This window comes from Carcharhinus amblyrhynchos, unplaced genomic scaffold (genome assembly GCF_965287045.1).
Source record: "Carcharhinus amblyrhynchos unplaced genomic scaffold, sCarAmb.v2.hapA scaffold_38, whole genome shotgun sequence".
Lineage (NCBI taxonomy): Eukaryota > Metazoa > Chordata > Chondrichthyes > Carcharhiniformes > Carcharhinidae > Carcharhinus > Carcharhinus amblyrhynchos.
In genome coordinates, this window is record NW_027649779.1 from 8,746,133 (window position 1) to 8,764,817 (window position 18,685).

The window sequence follows — 18,685 nt, forward strand, 5'->3', positions numbered from 1 at the left end:
TATCTTAACCAATCCTTCTCTCTTCAGATTTATATTCCCTGCAATTTTACTCCCATTCTCTATTTCCCCCGTCGATTATTTGGACTTTTTTTTGTTGAATTTTAAAATGCTCCAAAACCTCAGGCTTGTTTCTTCTTCTGGTAATTTTATGTGTCTTTTAACTAAGAAGTAAAATTTCCTCCCCTGAAAGACATCCGAGAAAAAGATGAGCTTTGACCATGTATGATTTTCACAGTAACTTCATTACAGTGTGAATGTAAACCCATTTGTGACGAATAAATAAACTTCAAACCTTTAAATACACACGATGCCTTTATCAATAAACTGAGTTGAAATTCCCCAGCTGCCAGGGTGGAACTGGAACTCCTGTCCCAAGCTTCTGGAATACTAGCTTAATAATGATATTACTATACTACCCCTGAGACTGAAATATCATCACATTTATTAATGGAATAATTGAACATTCAGTACTGGGTCACAGGTTGGATCGCGAGGTATCTTGTGGGAATTGAATACATTACAGTTTGACTCAGAAATAATGTTCTTTCCATTCTTAACTGATCACAGTTTGTGTTTTGGCATGATGACATTTAACTCAGTGTGCCTGAAGTCTGAGGTCTATGTCCAATATTACACCATACATTTATAACACGAATACATGACAAATGAATTTATTCTACATTCGGTTATTTTTCTCGTTATGTACACTGAGCCATCTCTCTATTTATGCTACATTAGTTCCTCTCTATTAGTACTAGAGTAGATCACGGATCTGATCCTATTACATCTGATCCCATCTCTGTTTATTTCACGCAGGATTTGTAAATTTACATCCATCTCTGTTAATTCAACACATGACCATGTATATGTTGCCTGGCATTTAACTGTCAGAAGCAAGTCTTCCCCTGGCCTTGAATCTTATTCTGACAGAATGACAATGATTCATGGGAATCCATGTTAAAAGTTCCATCAATTCATGAAATGAAAAGGGGGAACAGGTGAGGTAGAGAAGGTCATATCGGGCTTGACGTTAATCGTGTATAAGCTGCACTATCAGAACAGCTGAACACTTGGTTTGGTTCCCTTAGAACTGAGCAGTTTATGGGAGATTGAGTACAGACGCTCAAAGTGATGAATGGGAATGTTTTACTCATTAGAAAGAAACTGTTACCCACTAACAAGAGGGCCAGTATACAGAAGATTGATTACAATACACTTGGATATGCCTCTTCATGTGCTGAATGTGACTCAGATGATTCATTATTGCAACGGATCTTATGTTTGTTTACATAAAATGCCACTTTATTTATTACTTCTATTTGTGTTGTACCAGAGCCAGTCTTTGATTATATGACAGTAGTTCTTGTCTCTTTTTACACCACATTCGGTTATTTCTCTCGTTATGCCACCCTCGGCCATCTCTCTATTTATGCTGCATTAGGTCCTCTCAATTAATACGACAGTAGACCACGGATCTCTTCATATTCCATCAGATCTCATCTCTTTTTGATATTACACGGGATTTGTCTCTTTGAATGACATCAGAATTTGTCTCTGTTAACCTAACATACGACCATGAATATGTTGCCTGCCGAGATATTATCAATGCCGATATAATATGGGTGTGCCTGTCTGACACTAATCATTCTTGTTTGGAGCAGTAAGTTTAATTTTTACTAATTTCGATAAGTAGCTGCGAGAAATATCTAATTGCTCTGTTATTGTGTGAGTAGTTTTCAGTTTGAACAATTTCTCAGTGATTCACTGGTATTCGGGGACAGGTCAATATCTGAATAATCGTACAGTGCTCATTACAATATCTTCAAGCAACCACCGTTGTGATACATTTCATTAGTTGAATATTGCACTGCACTGTGTCAATTTGACACAGACTTTAGAGATAAAGATTGACCTGTTTTATTTATAGCATTCAACAGATACACTGACAGAGTGAGACAGAATTCTGTACTCACAATATCGTCAGATGGGCTCCCAGAGGCTAAATATCTATCCACTCATTAATTACTTATCTGTTTATTTCTCCTTATTTCACTTTCCTCGTCTAAGTCAATCCATAAAACTGTCCCTGTATTGGCCATCCTTTCAGTCACCTGTTCAAATATCTCGTTGTTCAAAAGCAAGAAATGTGGATGCCTGAGATCCGAACAGAAAATGCTAGAAACACTCAGTGGATCATTCATCATCAGTGGAATGGTTTTTGGCTCTCTCTCTCTCTCTCTCTCCCTCCGCCTCTGCCCCTGCCTCCCTCTCTCTCTCTCCCTCTCTCTCGCACACACATTTGTTGTAGACATGTACAGCAAGACACTGGGCCTTGTATCATTTTTTACTGCATGCGACTCATTTGAATCATTATTACAATAGATTTTATATTTGTTTATATTACATAACACACCATTCCATTTATTATTATATGATGACATGCCGTGATAAATGCTACAAATTATCATTTCTGAGTTTTTGTTCAGCCAAGAGGCCATTTCTGTTACATTCGGCTCCATCTCAGATATGATTGTGTTAGGCGCTGTGTCATGCACTACTGAACGCATCCGTGCCTTACTTTGTATTATATTGGACACTAATAATAAAGCCAACACTGTCTCAGTAACTGGTTTTCTATAAAATGCGTTTGACAGATGGAAAACGAAAGGAGAGAACGAGATGAAAAGATGGAAATTAGCTTTAAAAATGAAACACATTTGTGTCGATGAATGGGGTTCGAAGAATGAGTTTCGTCTTGTTAATAACTACTGTGTGTTGTGCATCATATCTAATTACTCTCGCATTGCCTGGAATATTTTATTGGAAGCTTGGGATGAAACTTGTAACATCCTCTTGTTCAAAAGAGATTGAGGAACAGAATGAATGTATGCCACGTTGCACTGCAAATGGACATTAAAGGACAATTCAACATGGCCACTCCAACTAAGCTGTACATCTTTGGACTGGAGGAAGAACGCAGTAAACCTGGAGGAAACCCACGCACATACGGGGTGAATGTGTAAACACCACAGAGTTATACAAGGCTTAAATTGAATCTGTGTCCCTAACAGTGTGAGGTACCAGTGCTAATCACTGTGTAAATAATTGCTATTAATTTTAAGCATGATATTGTAATTTATTCAGTATTTATTACACATTCTGTGTCTCAGTCAATAAATAAAGTTAATAAATGGCCCTGGACGCTCTTGAGTGTGATGTACAGCTGGTCATTCCGCTGCCAAGGCAATGCATCTTTCAAATGACTCACTGAACTTCTCTCTTTCTCTGTCTCAGACTGAACCTAAATCAGATAACCTCTCTTCTCTCTCTCAGTCTCCATTAACTCACACAGGTTCCCAGGAGACGGATCTGACTCCGAGATTTTTTTTTTGTCCTTAAGGCACCTTGTGACTGAAAAGATAAAGCACAAAAATCTCAGCAGAGGAAAATTCATTGTAGGAACTTAACCATTTCACTCAATTAACCTCTCTCCTCTATTTCTCGCACACAACACCCAGCACACTTAAACATTCTATTTTGGAATACCTCTGCGGAAAAATAAATGTTGCTTTAATTTTCCCTCTTTCCCCTCAATGGTAACCCTCAGTCCATCTTCCCTTCAATTCATCTGTTTAAACCCCAAATATGATCATTTTCTTGATTCATTAATATGGGAATGGAGGTGACTGTAACGCTGAGACCGGCAGCAATCTGTGTGGTTGTTCTTGATGATTTCAGAGTGAGTTCACCCTCACAGGCAGGAAGTCTGTTCACGGTGATAACATCAAACTGGCCCCGGTTGTTTCATTCTCAGGTAACACAACTTCCCGTTTCTCTGCTGCCGGTTCCAAACCGCACATCTCACTTCCGAGCAGAAAATAAATCCAGAGACCACAATCTGGTGAGAACATCTGTCAGTGCGGCTTATATCTGCCCACAGAGTCAGGGCAGAGTCAGACAGGTCACATTGCGGTGACATTTACAAATGAGCCTGGTGGGATCTGGTTAAAGTTTCCATTCCCGGACATAACTGGATGGTCAGTGGATCAGTCACTGAACTCCCCCGGGATCTGTGAAGGGAGGGAATGGTAGCTGTTATCTTTCATTGTTTGATCATTTTCTCTCCATCTGCTATTTATTTTTGTTCCTCAGCTTTTATCTGTCAGCCGCCCCGGTTTGCTTTCTCCGAACTCTCCCGCTGTCTCTATCTCCTTGCCAGTCTTTTCAACACATTTATTAGTGTTCATAATCATGAAGTTGTGATTGGGTTAATTAAAGAGAGAATCTTTCAACTGGGGGGACAGTCAGTAACCAGTGGGCACAAATTTATTTTATTGAGCAGCGAGACAGAAAGATAAGTGTTTACTTTTACACAAGAGTTGTGATGAACTGGAATGAACAGCTTGGAAGGGTGATGGAATTAGATTTCACCGAAACTTTGGAAAATAAATTCGATATATCCTTCATGGGATGAAGTTTTGAAGGATTCTCGAGAATGGGAGCATTTTAATGGATCACCTATATCAGTGTCCCAGCATCCTTTTTGTGTCTCTCCCTGTCCTTTATTAAAACGGAATAAAATGGAATATTTATACAACTGTCGTCTTGTGCTAATCTTATCTTTTGACAGAACCTGTGTGTTGTTTTTGTGTGTGTGTGTGTGTGTTTGCGTGTGTTTTGTGTGAGTGTGTGTGTTTGTGTGTGTGTTTGTGTGTGTGAGTGTGTGTGTTTGTATATGTGTTTGTGTGTGTTGTATGTGTGTGTGTTTGTGTGTGTGTGTATGTGTTTGTGTGTGTGTGTTTGTATATGTGTTTGTGTGTGTGTATGTTTGTGTGTGTGTTTGTGTGTTGTGTGTGTGTGTGTGTGTGTATGTGTGTGTGAGTGTGTGTTTGTATATGTGTTTGTGTGTGTGTGTGTGAATCTGTGTGTTTTGTGTGTGTGTAATTGCCAGGAACCATTCCGAAAGTCCATTCTATTTGCAAAACATCACTTTGAACAGATTAGCATCGGATCGAACTTTTTTTTAGGAAAAACACAATAATCCTTAACATTTATTGCACTGTTTTTCTCCCTCCGATGAGGGTTTCACAGTTCTCGTTTCAGTCCTCACGTGTGCTAATTCTGTCTGTAAATGTGAAACTCCTTGTAAAAACGAGAAGGAAGAGATTATTTTCTGTTCCTCTGACAGATTCGCCATCGGTACCTCAGATAACAGAAATGTATGGAGTCCGCCATGACTATCCCACCTTGTGAATACAAGCCTCAGTCAGGTGGAGTCAGTCACTCTTGCGGTTGTGATAGGGTTTCCAATCCGTGTTAGCCACACAAATCCCTGCCTCACTCCTCATGACAAAGAAACCTGCTCTCAGGCCCCAGAAATGATTCCTTCCTTATATCAGGTTCCAGTCTGACTCCGGGCCCAGCTGTCTCTGTCAGTGATACACTGGGGCCAGTCATTCACATTGTAATGTTCTAATTCTCAGGTTCCAGTCTGACTCCGGGCCCAGCTGTCTCTGTCAGTGATACACTGGAGCCAGTCATTCACATTGTAATGTTCTAATTCTAATTCTAATTCTCAGGTTCCAGTCTGACAATTGAGTCCTATATCAGGAAGTTTAATGAGACACTGAGAAGAACAATTTTCATAATCTCCCCGTCATTCGAGACGTGACTTATCCATTTTCCAACAGATCTCTGAAGACAGATAAGTCATCACCGGGGACAAAATAGTGAGGCTGCAATAATTGTATATGCAAGAGCACACAACGGAAGGGTTGTCAGTAAATAATTACATATTAAACGTTCTTCAGTTGAAACAGATAAACTGTTTGGTGTTTTCATGCACTCATGGAAGGCAGTAATGGGCTGAAGGTTATCACTGGGAAAACTGAAGGGGAATTGCTAAAAGAGATCATTTCTCCAAAGGGGGTTATTAGAAAATAGAATATTTAAAATAAGTAAGCACGCAAATGTTTATGGTATTTGTTAGACATAAAACCATAAAATTCCTACAGTTCAGAAGAAAGGCCATCTGGCCCACCGAGTCTGCATCCCACCCCAGGTCCTCCGCTCTGCCATATCCCCGTTAGCCCCACACATTTACCATGGCTAATCCATATACTCTGAGGGAAAATAACGGGCAATTTTGCATGGCGAATCCAACTAATACTATCTGTTGCAATATAATCGAGAGACTGGTTTCGTGCAGTAATATTCAGATAGGGCCGAATACACCAGATATCAATATAGCACCTGTACTAATATAAATGCAGGCTGGGCCCAGTTCAGTCATTACTGAGAGGGTGTATACGGTATCTAACACTCTCTAACCAGCGTCGCATTTTCTCATATAAACAGAGACATGCCATACTCAAACAACTGGGATTTCGCTGAGTACAGTATCAACTGAGATTATTGTCATATAATCAGAAATATGATTTTGTGTCATATAAACTGGGTCACGTTTAGGATGGACAAAGACTGAGTCTATTACAGAAATAACAGACGATCTTCCGTATCTTGTCGTACCAAAAAAATGCAGTTTCACTGCCATCTCCTGGACTAGCCTTGCTATTGCAGGAGTTGTGAAATGCTGATTTTAGTTGCTGTTTCTTATTCTTTCATGGGCTGTATATCCAGCTGGTAAGGCCAGCATATATTGGCAATCGCTAATACACTGAATTTACTGGTTTTCTAGACCATCATAAAAGGCATGTAATAGCCAAGCACGTGTGCGCCTAGAGTCACCTCTGGGCTAAACTGGGAAAAGATGGAAAGTTTTCTTTTCTGCAGGGCATTAGAGAATCTGACATATTTCAGGTCATGGCCGCAATCACGGAAATGACCTTTACATTCAAAATTGTAATTGCATTTTGAAACCTGTTGTAGTTGGACTTGAACATTTATCTTGAGAAATTGGCCTACCTTCACAGAGATATTACCACTCTGTCACTGTCACCCTTTCAACATTGATAAAGTACTTACAGCAGAGAAGAAAGCCATTTTGAAGCGTCATGTGTGTGTTGGCCCTCGAAAGGAGCAATTCATCCAATAACACTCTGTACCCCACAGTCTAGCATTTTGTTCATTTTCAGACACTTATCCAATCCCATTTTGAACCCATTAATTGGCGCTGCCTGCACCACACTCTCAAACAGCACATTCCAGGTCTGGATCACTCACTGTCTGAAAATGTTTTTCGTGATGTCTCCATGTTTCTTCCACCAATTTACTTCAACCCGCGCCCTCTGTGTCAAAATCCTTCTGCCATTGACCAGTTTCTCTCTATCTACTCTGTCAAGACCCCTCAGGATTTTGAATGCCTCGTTAAAGTCACATCAGCAACTTTCTATCAAGGAAATTAGTCCGAACCCCTCCAAAATATTTTCGTCCCCGAAGTTTCTGATCTCTGGACTTATTCTCGTGTTTTCCGTTCCATCCAGCCTATTGACTTTACATTCTGCCTGAGTTCGGTGCCGAAAATTGGACCGAATTTTTCGGTTGACGATTTTCGATGTGTTTTCTACAAATTTAGCACAACTTCCTTGCTTCTGTATTCTTTTCCCCAATAGACAAAAACTATTCACTTCTTTTTTGTTTGCAGCTGTCTCAACCTGTCTTGCATCCTGAATGATTTATACACATATTCAATCAAGTCCCTGGGCGTCTATATTCACTTTCATAGCGTTTTCATCATTTCCATTTTTCTCTTCACATTCTGCTGAACAAAACTGATCATGTAACTTTTCTCTGCAATAAATTAAATATGCAAATTACTCGTCCATTCAACCAATTAGTTCTTTTTGCCCTGTCACCATTTACCTTAAATCCCCATCCTCTGCTTTCCAATCTTTCCCCCAATGTGCCGATTATCTCCAAGCTGATTCCCCAATTTCCTTCAATTCATTTATATATGTATGACAAACAGCAAAGGTCTCAGAACTAATCCCTGAGTCACAACACAGCATTCAGAAACACACACTTGCACAGCTACACTCTGTTTTCTATGACCGATCCAGTTCTCCATCCACCTAGCCAGGACACCTCTGGTCTCATTTTACTGCACCTTCTGTACCAGTCTGCCATGAGGGACCTTGTCAGAGTGTTTACTGGTGTCCATGTAGATAATATCCACTGCTCTGTCCTCATCAATCATCTTCGTCACTTCCTCGAAAAAACTCGATCACGTTATTGGCACATGATCTGGCCTTCAAAAAAAAGTTACCTCTCACTAATACATCCACTTATTTCCAAGTGGGATTAAATCCTGTCTCGAAGAATTTTCTTCAATAATTTCCTTACCACTGACGTAAGGCTCACTGGCCTGTGCTTACCTGGATTATTGTTGCCATTCTTCCTAAACAATAACCGGCTATTCTCCAATCCTCGTAATTCCACTATAGCCAGTGATGATACAAAGATTTCTCTCAAGGCCCCAGCAATTTCCTCCTGGCCTGTCTCAGTATTCTGCGGTATATCACATCAGGCCCTGGGGCCTTGACCACCTTAATGTTTCTCAAGAACCCAAACATCTCCTCCTTTTTGATCTCAACATGACTCAAACTATCTGCACATCCTTTCCCAGACTCATCATGCACGAAGTACTTCTCTTAAGTGAATACTGACGTAAAGTATTCAATACCTCGTCATTTCCCTGGCTCCGTGCATAGAATCCCTCACCTGTCCTCGGGTGTGCCAACCCCCTCCCTGGCTAAACTTTTGCCCTTTATATATGTGCAAAACGCCTTCGGATTTTCTTCCATCCTGCGGCCAAACAGTTCTCGTGAACCTTTTTCGCCCTCTTTACTCTTTGCTTAAGTTTTGTTTTACTTTCCTTGTATTTCATAATTGTTTTGTGTCTTCCTAGGTTAGAAAAAATCTTTTTTTTCACTTTAACGAGGCTCATAATTTCTCTCGTTTTACAATGTTCCCGAAATTTGCCATACCTACCCTTCATTCTCATTGGAATGCGCCAGTCCGGAATTCCTATCAACTTGCACTTGAAAGCCTCCCACGTGCCAGATGTTGATTTGCCCTCAAATATTTGCCCCAATCTACATTCTTCAGTTTCTGCCTAATATTGTTATAATTAGTCATCCCCCAGTTTAGTGTCTTCACTTGAGTATTACACTTACCTTTCTCTGTCCGTACCTTAACACTTACTGAGTTGTGCTCTCTGTTCCCCAACTGCTCCCTTACTGAAATGTCGACCACCTGTCCAGGCTGATTCCCGAATACCAGGTCCAGTTCAGCAGCTTCCCTAGTTGGATTACCTATATAATGTTTCGGGAAGCCCTCCTGGATGCTCCTTACAAACTCTGCCCCATCCACACACTGAGCACAAAATGAGTCCCTGTCAATTTTGAGGAAGCTGACTCTCCCACCACAACAAGGCTGTTACTTTTACACCTTGCCAAAATCTCACTCATATCTGTTTCTAAATCTGCCGCAGGTTGTTGGGAGGCCAATAGAAAATGCCGAATCTTGTGAGTACACCCTTCCTATTCCTGCACTCCACCCATACTGCCTCGCTGTATAAGCCATGCGAAGTACATTGGGTGCAGTCCTCCTGCAGTACTGCTGCAATATTCTCCTTACCAGTCTTGAAAATGTCCTTCCCCTGTTACATCACTCTCTATCCTGCTTGAATCATTTGTATCCTTGTACGTTAAGCTGTCAATCCTCTCCTTTGCTTAGCCAAGTCTCTGTAATAGCAGCAACATCACAGTTACAAGAACAAATCCAAGCTCCAAGTCCATCAGCCTGACCTGTTACACTTCTTGTATTGAAACAAATGCACTTCAGCCTGCCGGACCCGCTTTAATTAGGAGCCACACTATTTCTGCTCTTTCTCTGAGTCTTACTGGCCCTGTTCTCTAGTTCCACTTCAGCTAATTCACCTTTGCTTTATTCCCCTCTCCCTGGTAGATTTCCTTCCCTAAAGGACATTAGTGAAAGAAATTTGTCCTTTCGACAATCAAACATGGTTTTATGGTCATCAGTAGATTTTTATTTCCAGACATTTTTTATTTAATTCAAGTTCCATCAGCTGCAGTGACCGGATTCGTACCTAGAACATTAACAACATGAGGAATCCTTCCTGAAATTATGACATCAGTAGGAGCTACTCAGAAAATTTCCTCAGTTTTCCTTTCAAAGACTTACTCAACAATCAGCTGCTTCTGTTGGTCTCACGTCACTTTCTGAACTGTAATACCTGATAGACACCTACCCAACTGGACATTGCAGTATGGACCGGGTAGTAAGGGACACAAGACACAGCAACACCTCTCCACCCACTTCCCTAAACTCCCACACTTACCACAACTCTCAGCGTTTCACTCTCTGCAACTTACAGTCTGTGGAGAGCCCTCAATAGGCAGATTTCACAGGCCTCAGTTCCGAAGCTCATACTTGGTCATGCCCAAATCATTAATCAATTTTAAGTTATTACACCCCTCCCCCTCTAGGTCTGAGCAACCGCCGAGGGCTGACGGGCTTGGAAGACTTATTTTCTGAAATTTCACTGCTGGGTCTGGTTCCTCCTGCTCAGCCTCGGAAGTGAGTGGGGTTTAGCAGACCGGAGCTCGCCTCTTCCACCATGAGCGTTGTGGCCCGAGTTACCTTTATCGGGAGACAATGTGGCCGAGAGGCTAAACCCGCTGTGTCCATTTCAGACTCCGAGTTTCTCACTGGTGGAGATGGAGAGCAGGAGCCGGAGTATCTGGAATTCTTTCCAAAGTTCCGGGTGTGCCGGGAATTGATTTTCCCTGCATGTCTTGGGGTTTCATGGATTGTAGATGTTTGAAACATTCCCATGGGATGGTATCTCCAAAGCGGACTTGAAAGGAAACTGGCCCTGCTCCTGACCTGAATGTGCCTCATAACCAGCGTATCCATTGCCATGCTTCTTAACTAATCGCCTAACAACTGCCTTTAAGGGCCTGTCCCAGTTGATGGAAACGGCACTGGGTGTCAGCTCCCGCTTTCAGAGGATCAGACTTAACTTTAGGAAGAGTGATCATGAGCAACTCTGCTTCAGCTATTCCATTTGTTGAACAGGGGAGGAGAGTGGTGATTGTGGGGATGTTGTCCTGTAATTGAAGAGCAATTTGGGTAGTGTGGTGTCAAAGGAGGCAGTGGGTTTTTTTTTGAACCTGTTTTTACTGTTTGGGCCGCTCTTTCTGCCAGGCCGTTGGATGATGGTTAATATGGGCACTGTACTAATGTGTCAAATTCAGTTCAACTTCATGCAATGCACAAAGTCCTGGCTCATGAAGGGTGGCCCATTTTCAGAAACCAACAGCTGTGGGATCCCCGGTGTCAAGAAAGAGGAGTGAGGTCTCTCCACCCTTGTCCTTGTGTTTGATGAACTCACCCTCTGTACGGCCATCCATTGTGAATCAGCATCTACCATTATCAGGAACATAGGCCCCAGGAACGGTCCGGCACTGTCCAAGTGCAGCCACGTCTACGGCCGTTCCAGCCATTCCCAAGTGTGAAGAGTAGTGACTCGTGACATTCGTCCCTTGTTGATATTGTTAACACTGACATTATCTGCTGCCTAGTTGCCCATGTTCAGAGGGCAATGAAGTGTCAACCACATTGCTGTGGCCCTTCCCTGGGACATTGATAAACACAGTAAAAAGTCTGACAACACCAGGTTTAAGTCCAACCGATTTATTTGATAGTAAATTCACTAGCTTTCGAGGTTACCCTCTTCGTCAGGTGAATGGAGAGTTCTAGTGACAAACATTAACTGCCTCAACCAGGGAGCTCATATTCCAAAGCTCCACCTGATGGTTATCGTTAAAGTCCTTAGATATATCTCTCTACCTCTTTCTATGTTTCTTGTGGCTCTCTCTCTGTCACTCTTTCTCTATGTCTTTCTGTCCCTCTGTCTCTCTTGATGTTTCACTGTGTCTTTTGATGTCTTTCCGCCTCTCCCCCACTCTCCCTCTCTCTTCCCTCTTCCTCTGTCTCTCCTGCACCCCCCCCCCCCCCAGTGTCACTCTCCTACTCCCACTCCCTGTCCCTCTTTAACTTATTTGTCTGTCTGCCCCCCGCTGACGCACCTTGCTCTGACTTTTGCTCTTGCTTTGTCCATTGTGCTTTCTCAGTCTCACTCTTTCCCATTTTCTCCTGCTCTGTGTCTCTATATCTCTGTTTCTATCTGTCTCTGCGTATTTCCTTCTGTGTCACTTTTTGTCTCCCGTTTCCCTGCCACCACCCCCCCCCCCCCGCCTTGTTTCCCTCTCCCTCTCGTATTACAAACTCCAATCTGTCTTCCTCTATCTCCCTTTCTCATTCCCTGTATATCTCTCTCGCCATTTTCCTCACTATTTCTGTCTTTCTCGTTCTGTGAGACTCTGTCTTTGTCTCCCTTCTATCTCTCTGTCTCCCTGTTTATTTTCCTGTACCTGTTAGAAACTCTTTCAAATTCTGTTGCTCTCCAAGTCTTTGTGCCTTTCCCTTTCTCTGCCACTCTCTGTCTAATAATCTCGCTGTTGCTAACATTGTCCACTCGCTCTATCTGTCACTCTTTCTGTCTCTGTGAGGCTGTTTGGCGATTTACAGTTTGAATGCCCAATAGGAAGAGTCAGAGGTCTTGTTGTTGGCATTTCCTCTCAGGCTGTATTGAGTTGAAAAATTGCAGTAAGGGGATATTTCAGTAGATTTTTTAGCTGCTGCCTGAACTGAGTTTGTGTCACTGCATAAATAGCAGTATTTGTACAGCAACTTGTGAGTTGCAGCATGAAGCCCAATTCCATAACATAAAAATCTAATCTAAAATTAAACCCCAAATCATGCATGCGATTCCATACTGAATAAACCATGAATGTTGACCATAAGATAATGAAATTGGCTGAGATAACAAATAGGAAAATGATGGATTTCCTTCGACTCTCCATCTCTGGGTCTCTGGGATTGTCCCCGCTGCTGTGACCCCGGAGTCTCCTGCGGGCTCTGCTGCTCACTAAAATGTGTCTGACGGTGAGAGCATTGAGCAACAGAATCAGGACGAATGGGGCACACGGGGTTAGAGTGTAGTGGAGGAACTCGATTGTTCCCCAGACCAGAGAGTACATAAAACCATTTGTGAAGTCACAAAACCAGGGGAAGTTCTGCAGCCAATATGTATTTAATAACATAAAATACCAGATGATGTTCTTTAAACAGCTCAGCACCGTCACTGTTCCCAGAACCACAGCCGCCGATTTCTCAGTACAATATTTACTTCTCAGCTTGGGGCAGCAAATGGCCACAAATCGATCAAAGGTGAAAGTGACGGTGAACCAGACAGAACAGTCAGTGGCTGCATAAAGCAGGACGGCGTGGATGTTACACACGGGAAGAGAGCGCACAAAATAAAAGTGTTCCTTATAAACAATGGGAATGTGTCTCAATATCAGGTCGAGGATAATGACCAGCAGATCCCCCACTGACATGGCCACCAGGTAACGAGTGACACATTTGGACAGACCACAGTTTCTGCTCGTCAGTGTCACAATTGTGATTATGTTCACTATCAGGGAGGGAAATACAGAATAAAATTAGATATGATTCGATGGACGGAATTACCATTTAGGCTTACGATGGGTTAAAATTTTTAAAAAGTACAAAAACACAACAATTGGAATATATATTTTTTAAGCCAGCACGTCTTTTGGAGTGTGAGAGGAAAGTGGAGCATCTGGAGTAAACCTGTACAGACACAGAGAGAATGTACTAACTCAACACAGACAATGACCCAAAACTGGAACTGAACCCAGGTTCCTGATGCTGTGAGTCAGCAGTACTAACCACTATACCACCGTACTGCTGCTTGGTAGTGACACAAAGTTAACATTTGGGAGAGAGCTTTCCAGGGAGTCCTCAACATTGTCCCTCACTCAGCTGCAGGTAAATATCCCCTCTGCCTGTGAAGGATTTGGAGGGTAAGAAGGATGAGGCAGTGAACCCTAACAGAAGATGCGGCGTGGAGTCCCGTAGGTGGTAATCTGTTGTCTCTCAGGCAGCTCACTGACAACTCCCACAACAGAGCTGGTAGCAAACAGTGTTGGTTTGACCCTTTCCTCTGGACAATACTAACAGTTGGCAGAGGGAGACCCTGATGCCCTGATGCACAGAATCTCTATTAGATTTACATCTCCATGAGTCCTCTCTTGGCAGGAATGTTGTCAATATATGCACCAGGTAAAAACTCAAACAAAGGCCAGTAGCAAAGGAAAAGCCAAGCAAGCTGCCTAATGACTCTCAGCCTGTGACTCCGACATCCAATATTATGAAATGCATGAAAAGGTTAGTCATGACATGAATCAGTTCTGGCTTCCCAGGCAGCCTCGATCCACTACGGTTCACTACATCCACAACAGGTCCAAAATGTCATCTCTCTGACACTACTGTCAACCCTGTAACACCGACTCATGTTTATCAACGACAGCTCAGCCATTAACACCATTATTCCTATGCATGTGTGTGTGTGTGTGTGTGTGTGTGTGTGTGCGTGTTGTGTGTGAGCACCAGAGTACCTGATGAGTGTTCTTAAGTGTGTGTTATTCCGGAGCCTTACAACAATTTTGGCTTCTGAATTTGTGTGTGAGTGGGAGTAAGTGTCTAAATCTGATTGCTTCTATCAGTAAATGTCTCTATTAATGCATGTATGTTTGTGTTTCTGTGACTCCAGGAAAGTTTGTGGTGGTACAGGGGACAGTGTTGTTGCCTCATAGCACTAGGCTCCCTGGTTCAATTTCAGGCTTGGCTACTGACTGTGCAGAGTCTACTCGTTCTCACTGTGTCTGCGTGGGTTTCCTCCAGGTGCTCCGGTTTCCCCCAAAAATCTGAAAGTTGTGCTGGTTTGATGCACTGGCCATGCTAAATTCTCCCTCAGTGTACCTGAACAGGCGCCGGAGCGTGGCAACTCGGGGATTTTTATAGCAACTTCATTGCAGTGTTAATGTTTGCATACTTGTGACATTGATGAATGAATTTCAATACGAAACATGTTTTCTCTTGAGATCCTGCTGTGCAAACAGGATCAATAGAATGCATTCTGCAGCGTGGTGACTGGGTGGGCAATTGGCAGTGAGCTGGCGTTACATGTAGATGGTAAAAAACGATTCTGCTTTATATTTTTCTCACAAAGGATTAGTGTTAGGTCACATGTCCATGGATAGTCACCGCACACAGAAGACACCCTAGCCCATAGGCCCTGAGACAATTGTCAGCGGCTGAAAGAACTAATAACTGGATATAGGGATTCAACAGGAACAACAAGAGCAGCAAACCCAGTACAGTAAATGACAAGGAAATCAATACAGTTAAACAGCCTTTCTAGAATTAGGAACTGGGGACAGAACTTTACAGCCTCACTTTTCCGAAAACTGCAAAATCCTACCCATGTTCAACAGACCTTCCCATGCTCTGACCCTTGCCTGCTCCGATTCCAGTGGCAGTCGGACTGGTACAATTCCAGACAGGGACTTACCCGGAACTCCAACAATCGCCAAGATGGGATAGTAAAAGTACTGAATCGCCATCAGTAGACTTTCAATCCGATAAGCTAATGGCATCCTCCAATCATCTAAGGTAAGTATAGAAATCCAATAGTATAAACTTTTGTCCATGGCTGGAAACTTCCAATCCATTGTTCCCAGATTCTGATCAATTGTTGGAACTTTCTGGGTCATTGTCCCCAGATTCTGATCCACTGTTGGAACATTCTGGGCCATTGCTCCCAGATTCTGATCTCTCCTCTCCCTTCCTCTCTCTCCACAGCCGCTGATCGCTGTTAGTGTTGGAGTTGTCGCTCCCGCTGACTCAATGGGACAACACACTGAACGGAGTCCCTTATTATTAGAAGGGGGAAATCCCTCCAGGCACACTAATCAGATCCATGCAGACTCACATCAATTACAGTCACTAAACAAACAGCTTCACCTCAACCTGTTCAATCCAACACTTTTTACACGCAAAGAAGAGAATTTACATCCTAGATGGGGTGTTGAAGTTGAAGTGTGGGAAGTTGGAAATAATGGAGAGGCAGACATGACTGTGCAGAAGGAGGCCATATGGCCCATTGAGTCTGCACCGAGTCTCCGACAGACCATCCTACCGGCATTGGAATGATCATAGTATATGTTTGCTTTTAAGATCAATGTAAAGGTTTAAGTGTGGAGACCTGAACGCACATCTCAATGCACACATATTATTGGTTTTGAGATAATTTACTTTAGCATTAACATAAACCCATTTATATTATATCAGGATATGCCCGTAAATATTACCGTAAGGATAATATACATCATTGAACTTTTTGCCATTCATCGCCTCCAATAAATTCGTGACTTGATTAATTAAGCGCTAAAATCATTCATTTTTTTTCAGGCTTTAGAGTAAGAACAAAGAAAATTACAGCACAGGAACAGGCCCGTTTGGCCCTCGAAGCCTGCACTGACCATGCTGCGTCGACTGAACTAAAATCCTTCCCCTTCTAGGATCCATCGTCCTCCGTTCCCAACCTATTCATTTAGTTGTCAAGACGCCTCTTAAAAGTCACTACCGTATCCGCTTCCACTACTTCCCCCGGCAATGAGTTACAGGCTCCCACCACCACTTTTGTAGAAAAAAAATCTGCCTCGTAATCTCCTTTAAACCTTGACCGTCGCACCTTGAACATGTGCCACCGAGTAAATGACTCTTCCACTCTGGGAAAAAAAAGCTTCTGACTACCCACTCTGTCGACCCCTCTCATAATCGTGTAGACTTCTATCAGGTCACCCCTCAACCTCTGCCATTCCAGTGAGGTCAAATTACGTTTTTCCACCTCTCCGCCCAAGTCTCCAATCGATCCATATCTTGCTGCATCCTCTTATGGTCCTCACCGCTATCTACAAATCCACCAACTTTTGTATCATCCACAAACTTACAACCTTTGTGTCATACACAATGTTGCAAAGAGCAAAGTTCTCAGCTCTGATCCCTGAGGAGTGCCACTTGTCGCTCCGGTTTCCTCCCACAGTCCAAAAGACCTGCTCGTTAGGGTGCATTTGCCATGCTAAATTCTCCATCAGTTTTGCCCGAACAGGCTCCAAAGTGTGGAGACACGTGGATTTCCACAGTAACTTCATTACAGTGTTAATATAAGCAGACTTGTGACATTACTAAAAAAACTAAATTCCTCGTCTCCATCCAAACCAAAGGTATATTCCAATAACCTCAACATAAGTTAGGGAGGAAATGGCCTAGTGGTATTATCACTAGACAATTAATTGAAAAACTCACCTCATGTCTGGTGGATCATTGGGTCGAGTCCCACTGCAGCAGATGGTGGAATTCGAACTGAAGGAACGTGACAGTCTATTGCTCTCAGAATCTGAGGCATTGCTGTCTATTCTTCTCAGGTTTTTATCCAGTATTGGAACATCGTAGCATATTGATCTCAGATTATGATCCAGAATTGTAACATTGCAGTCTATTGTTCTCCAGTGCTGCGGAATTTTTGTTCTGAAGTGAAGTTGAATAGACTGGGGAATCCGCCGCCCTCTCCTATTCTGGCCTACATATCACTCCAAATCCTCATCACTATGCTTATTTCATAACTATCCTGTAAAAGAGTTAAGCAAGCCATTGAGTTGATTGGTAACTAGACACAAGCTACAAATGCTAGCCCAGCCAACGACATCACGTCCATGAATGAATGAAAATAGAAATAGTCATTCACATTGTGTTTGCTTTCTTGTGGAAAATGATGACACATCTGGTGTATTATTATTATTTAAAATGGGTTTCCTTTACTTATTAACTTTACCTAACCACTGGTTTGGTGTGATGTCTCACAGCACCAGGGACCTGGGCTCGATCCTGGCTTGGGTCACTATCTGTTCAGAGACGACATGTTCTTTCCGCGTCTGGGTGGGCTTCCCCCGGCTGTTACGATTTCCTGCCAAATTCCAGAGATGTGCGGGTTAGGTGGATTGGTCATGCAAAGTTGCCCCTTATTGTCAGGGGGATTAGCGAGGGTAAATGTGTGGGGTTATGGAGATAGGGCATGGGTTGGTTTGTGTTCAGTGCAGACTAGAATCGCCTCCATCTTCACTGAAGGATTCTATGATATTCCCTATGTTATTAAGGCAGGTGTGGTTCAGAACGGGAAAACTGATCAACCTTTACCCAAAGACAAGACATTGCACATATTACAAATGCCATCTGACAACAGAACATTTTGTGAAACTGAGGGAAATGGAGAGCATGTTTCATTTCGGTGGTCTTTTATTCGGAAGAATTCAGATATTTAGTTTTTTTCTAACCAGTGCAGAGTCAGGGAAAAGACAGAGGGAGAGGAAGAAAGGACAAATGGTCTTGTGATTAAGAGGGAAGGCTGGAGTTTTTTTTTATTTGACAAAGGGAATGATGCTAAGAGACAATAAGAAATCTCACAACACCTGGTTAATGTCCAAAAGATTTATTCGGAATCACAAACTTTTGGAGCGTTGCTCCATCCTCAGGTGAGTGGAGAACTGGACTAACAAACACGGCATATATATACTATAAACAAATACTGATGCAAATGCAAGTAAATAGTTGGAATGCGAGTCTCGACAGGTAATTAAGTCTTTAGAGCCACAGAAAATGAAATTGTCGGGACGATGACTCACAGGTTAAAGATGTATGAATTGTCTCAAGG

At 42.5% G+C, this 18,685-nt stretch overlaps 2 protein-coding genes across 2 annotated transcripts in view; both read right to left on the reverse strand.

Moving 5' to 3' along the window:
* The window catches only part of LOC145362485 (uncharacterized), a 238,897-nt gene that overhangs the window by 165,243 nt on the left and 54,969 nt on the right, over positions 1–18,685 (reverse strand). The window lies entirely within an intron of this gene.
* Positions 12,627–15,731, reverse strand: LOC145362320 (putative G-protein coupled receptor 139). Its single transcript, XM_080218398.1, has 2 exons — positions 15,488–15,731; positions 12,627–13,525 (listed from the first exon to the last, which is right to left on the reverse strand). Exons 1-2 carry the CDS (start codon positions 15,729–15,731, stop codon positions 12,627–12,629), a joined length of 1,143 nt encoding a protein of 380 aa, XP_080074524.1.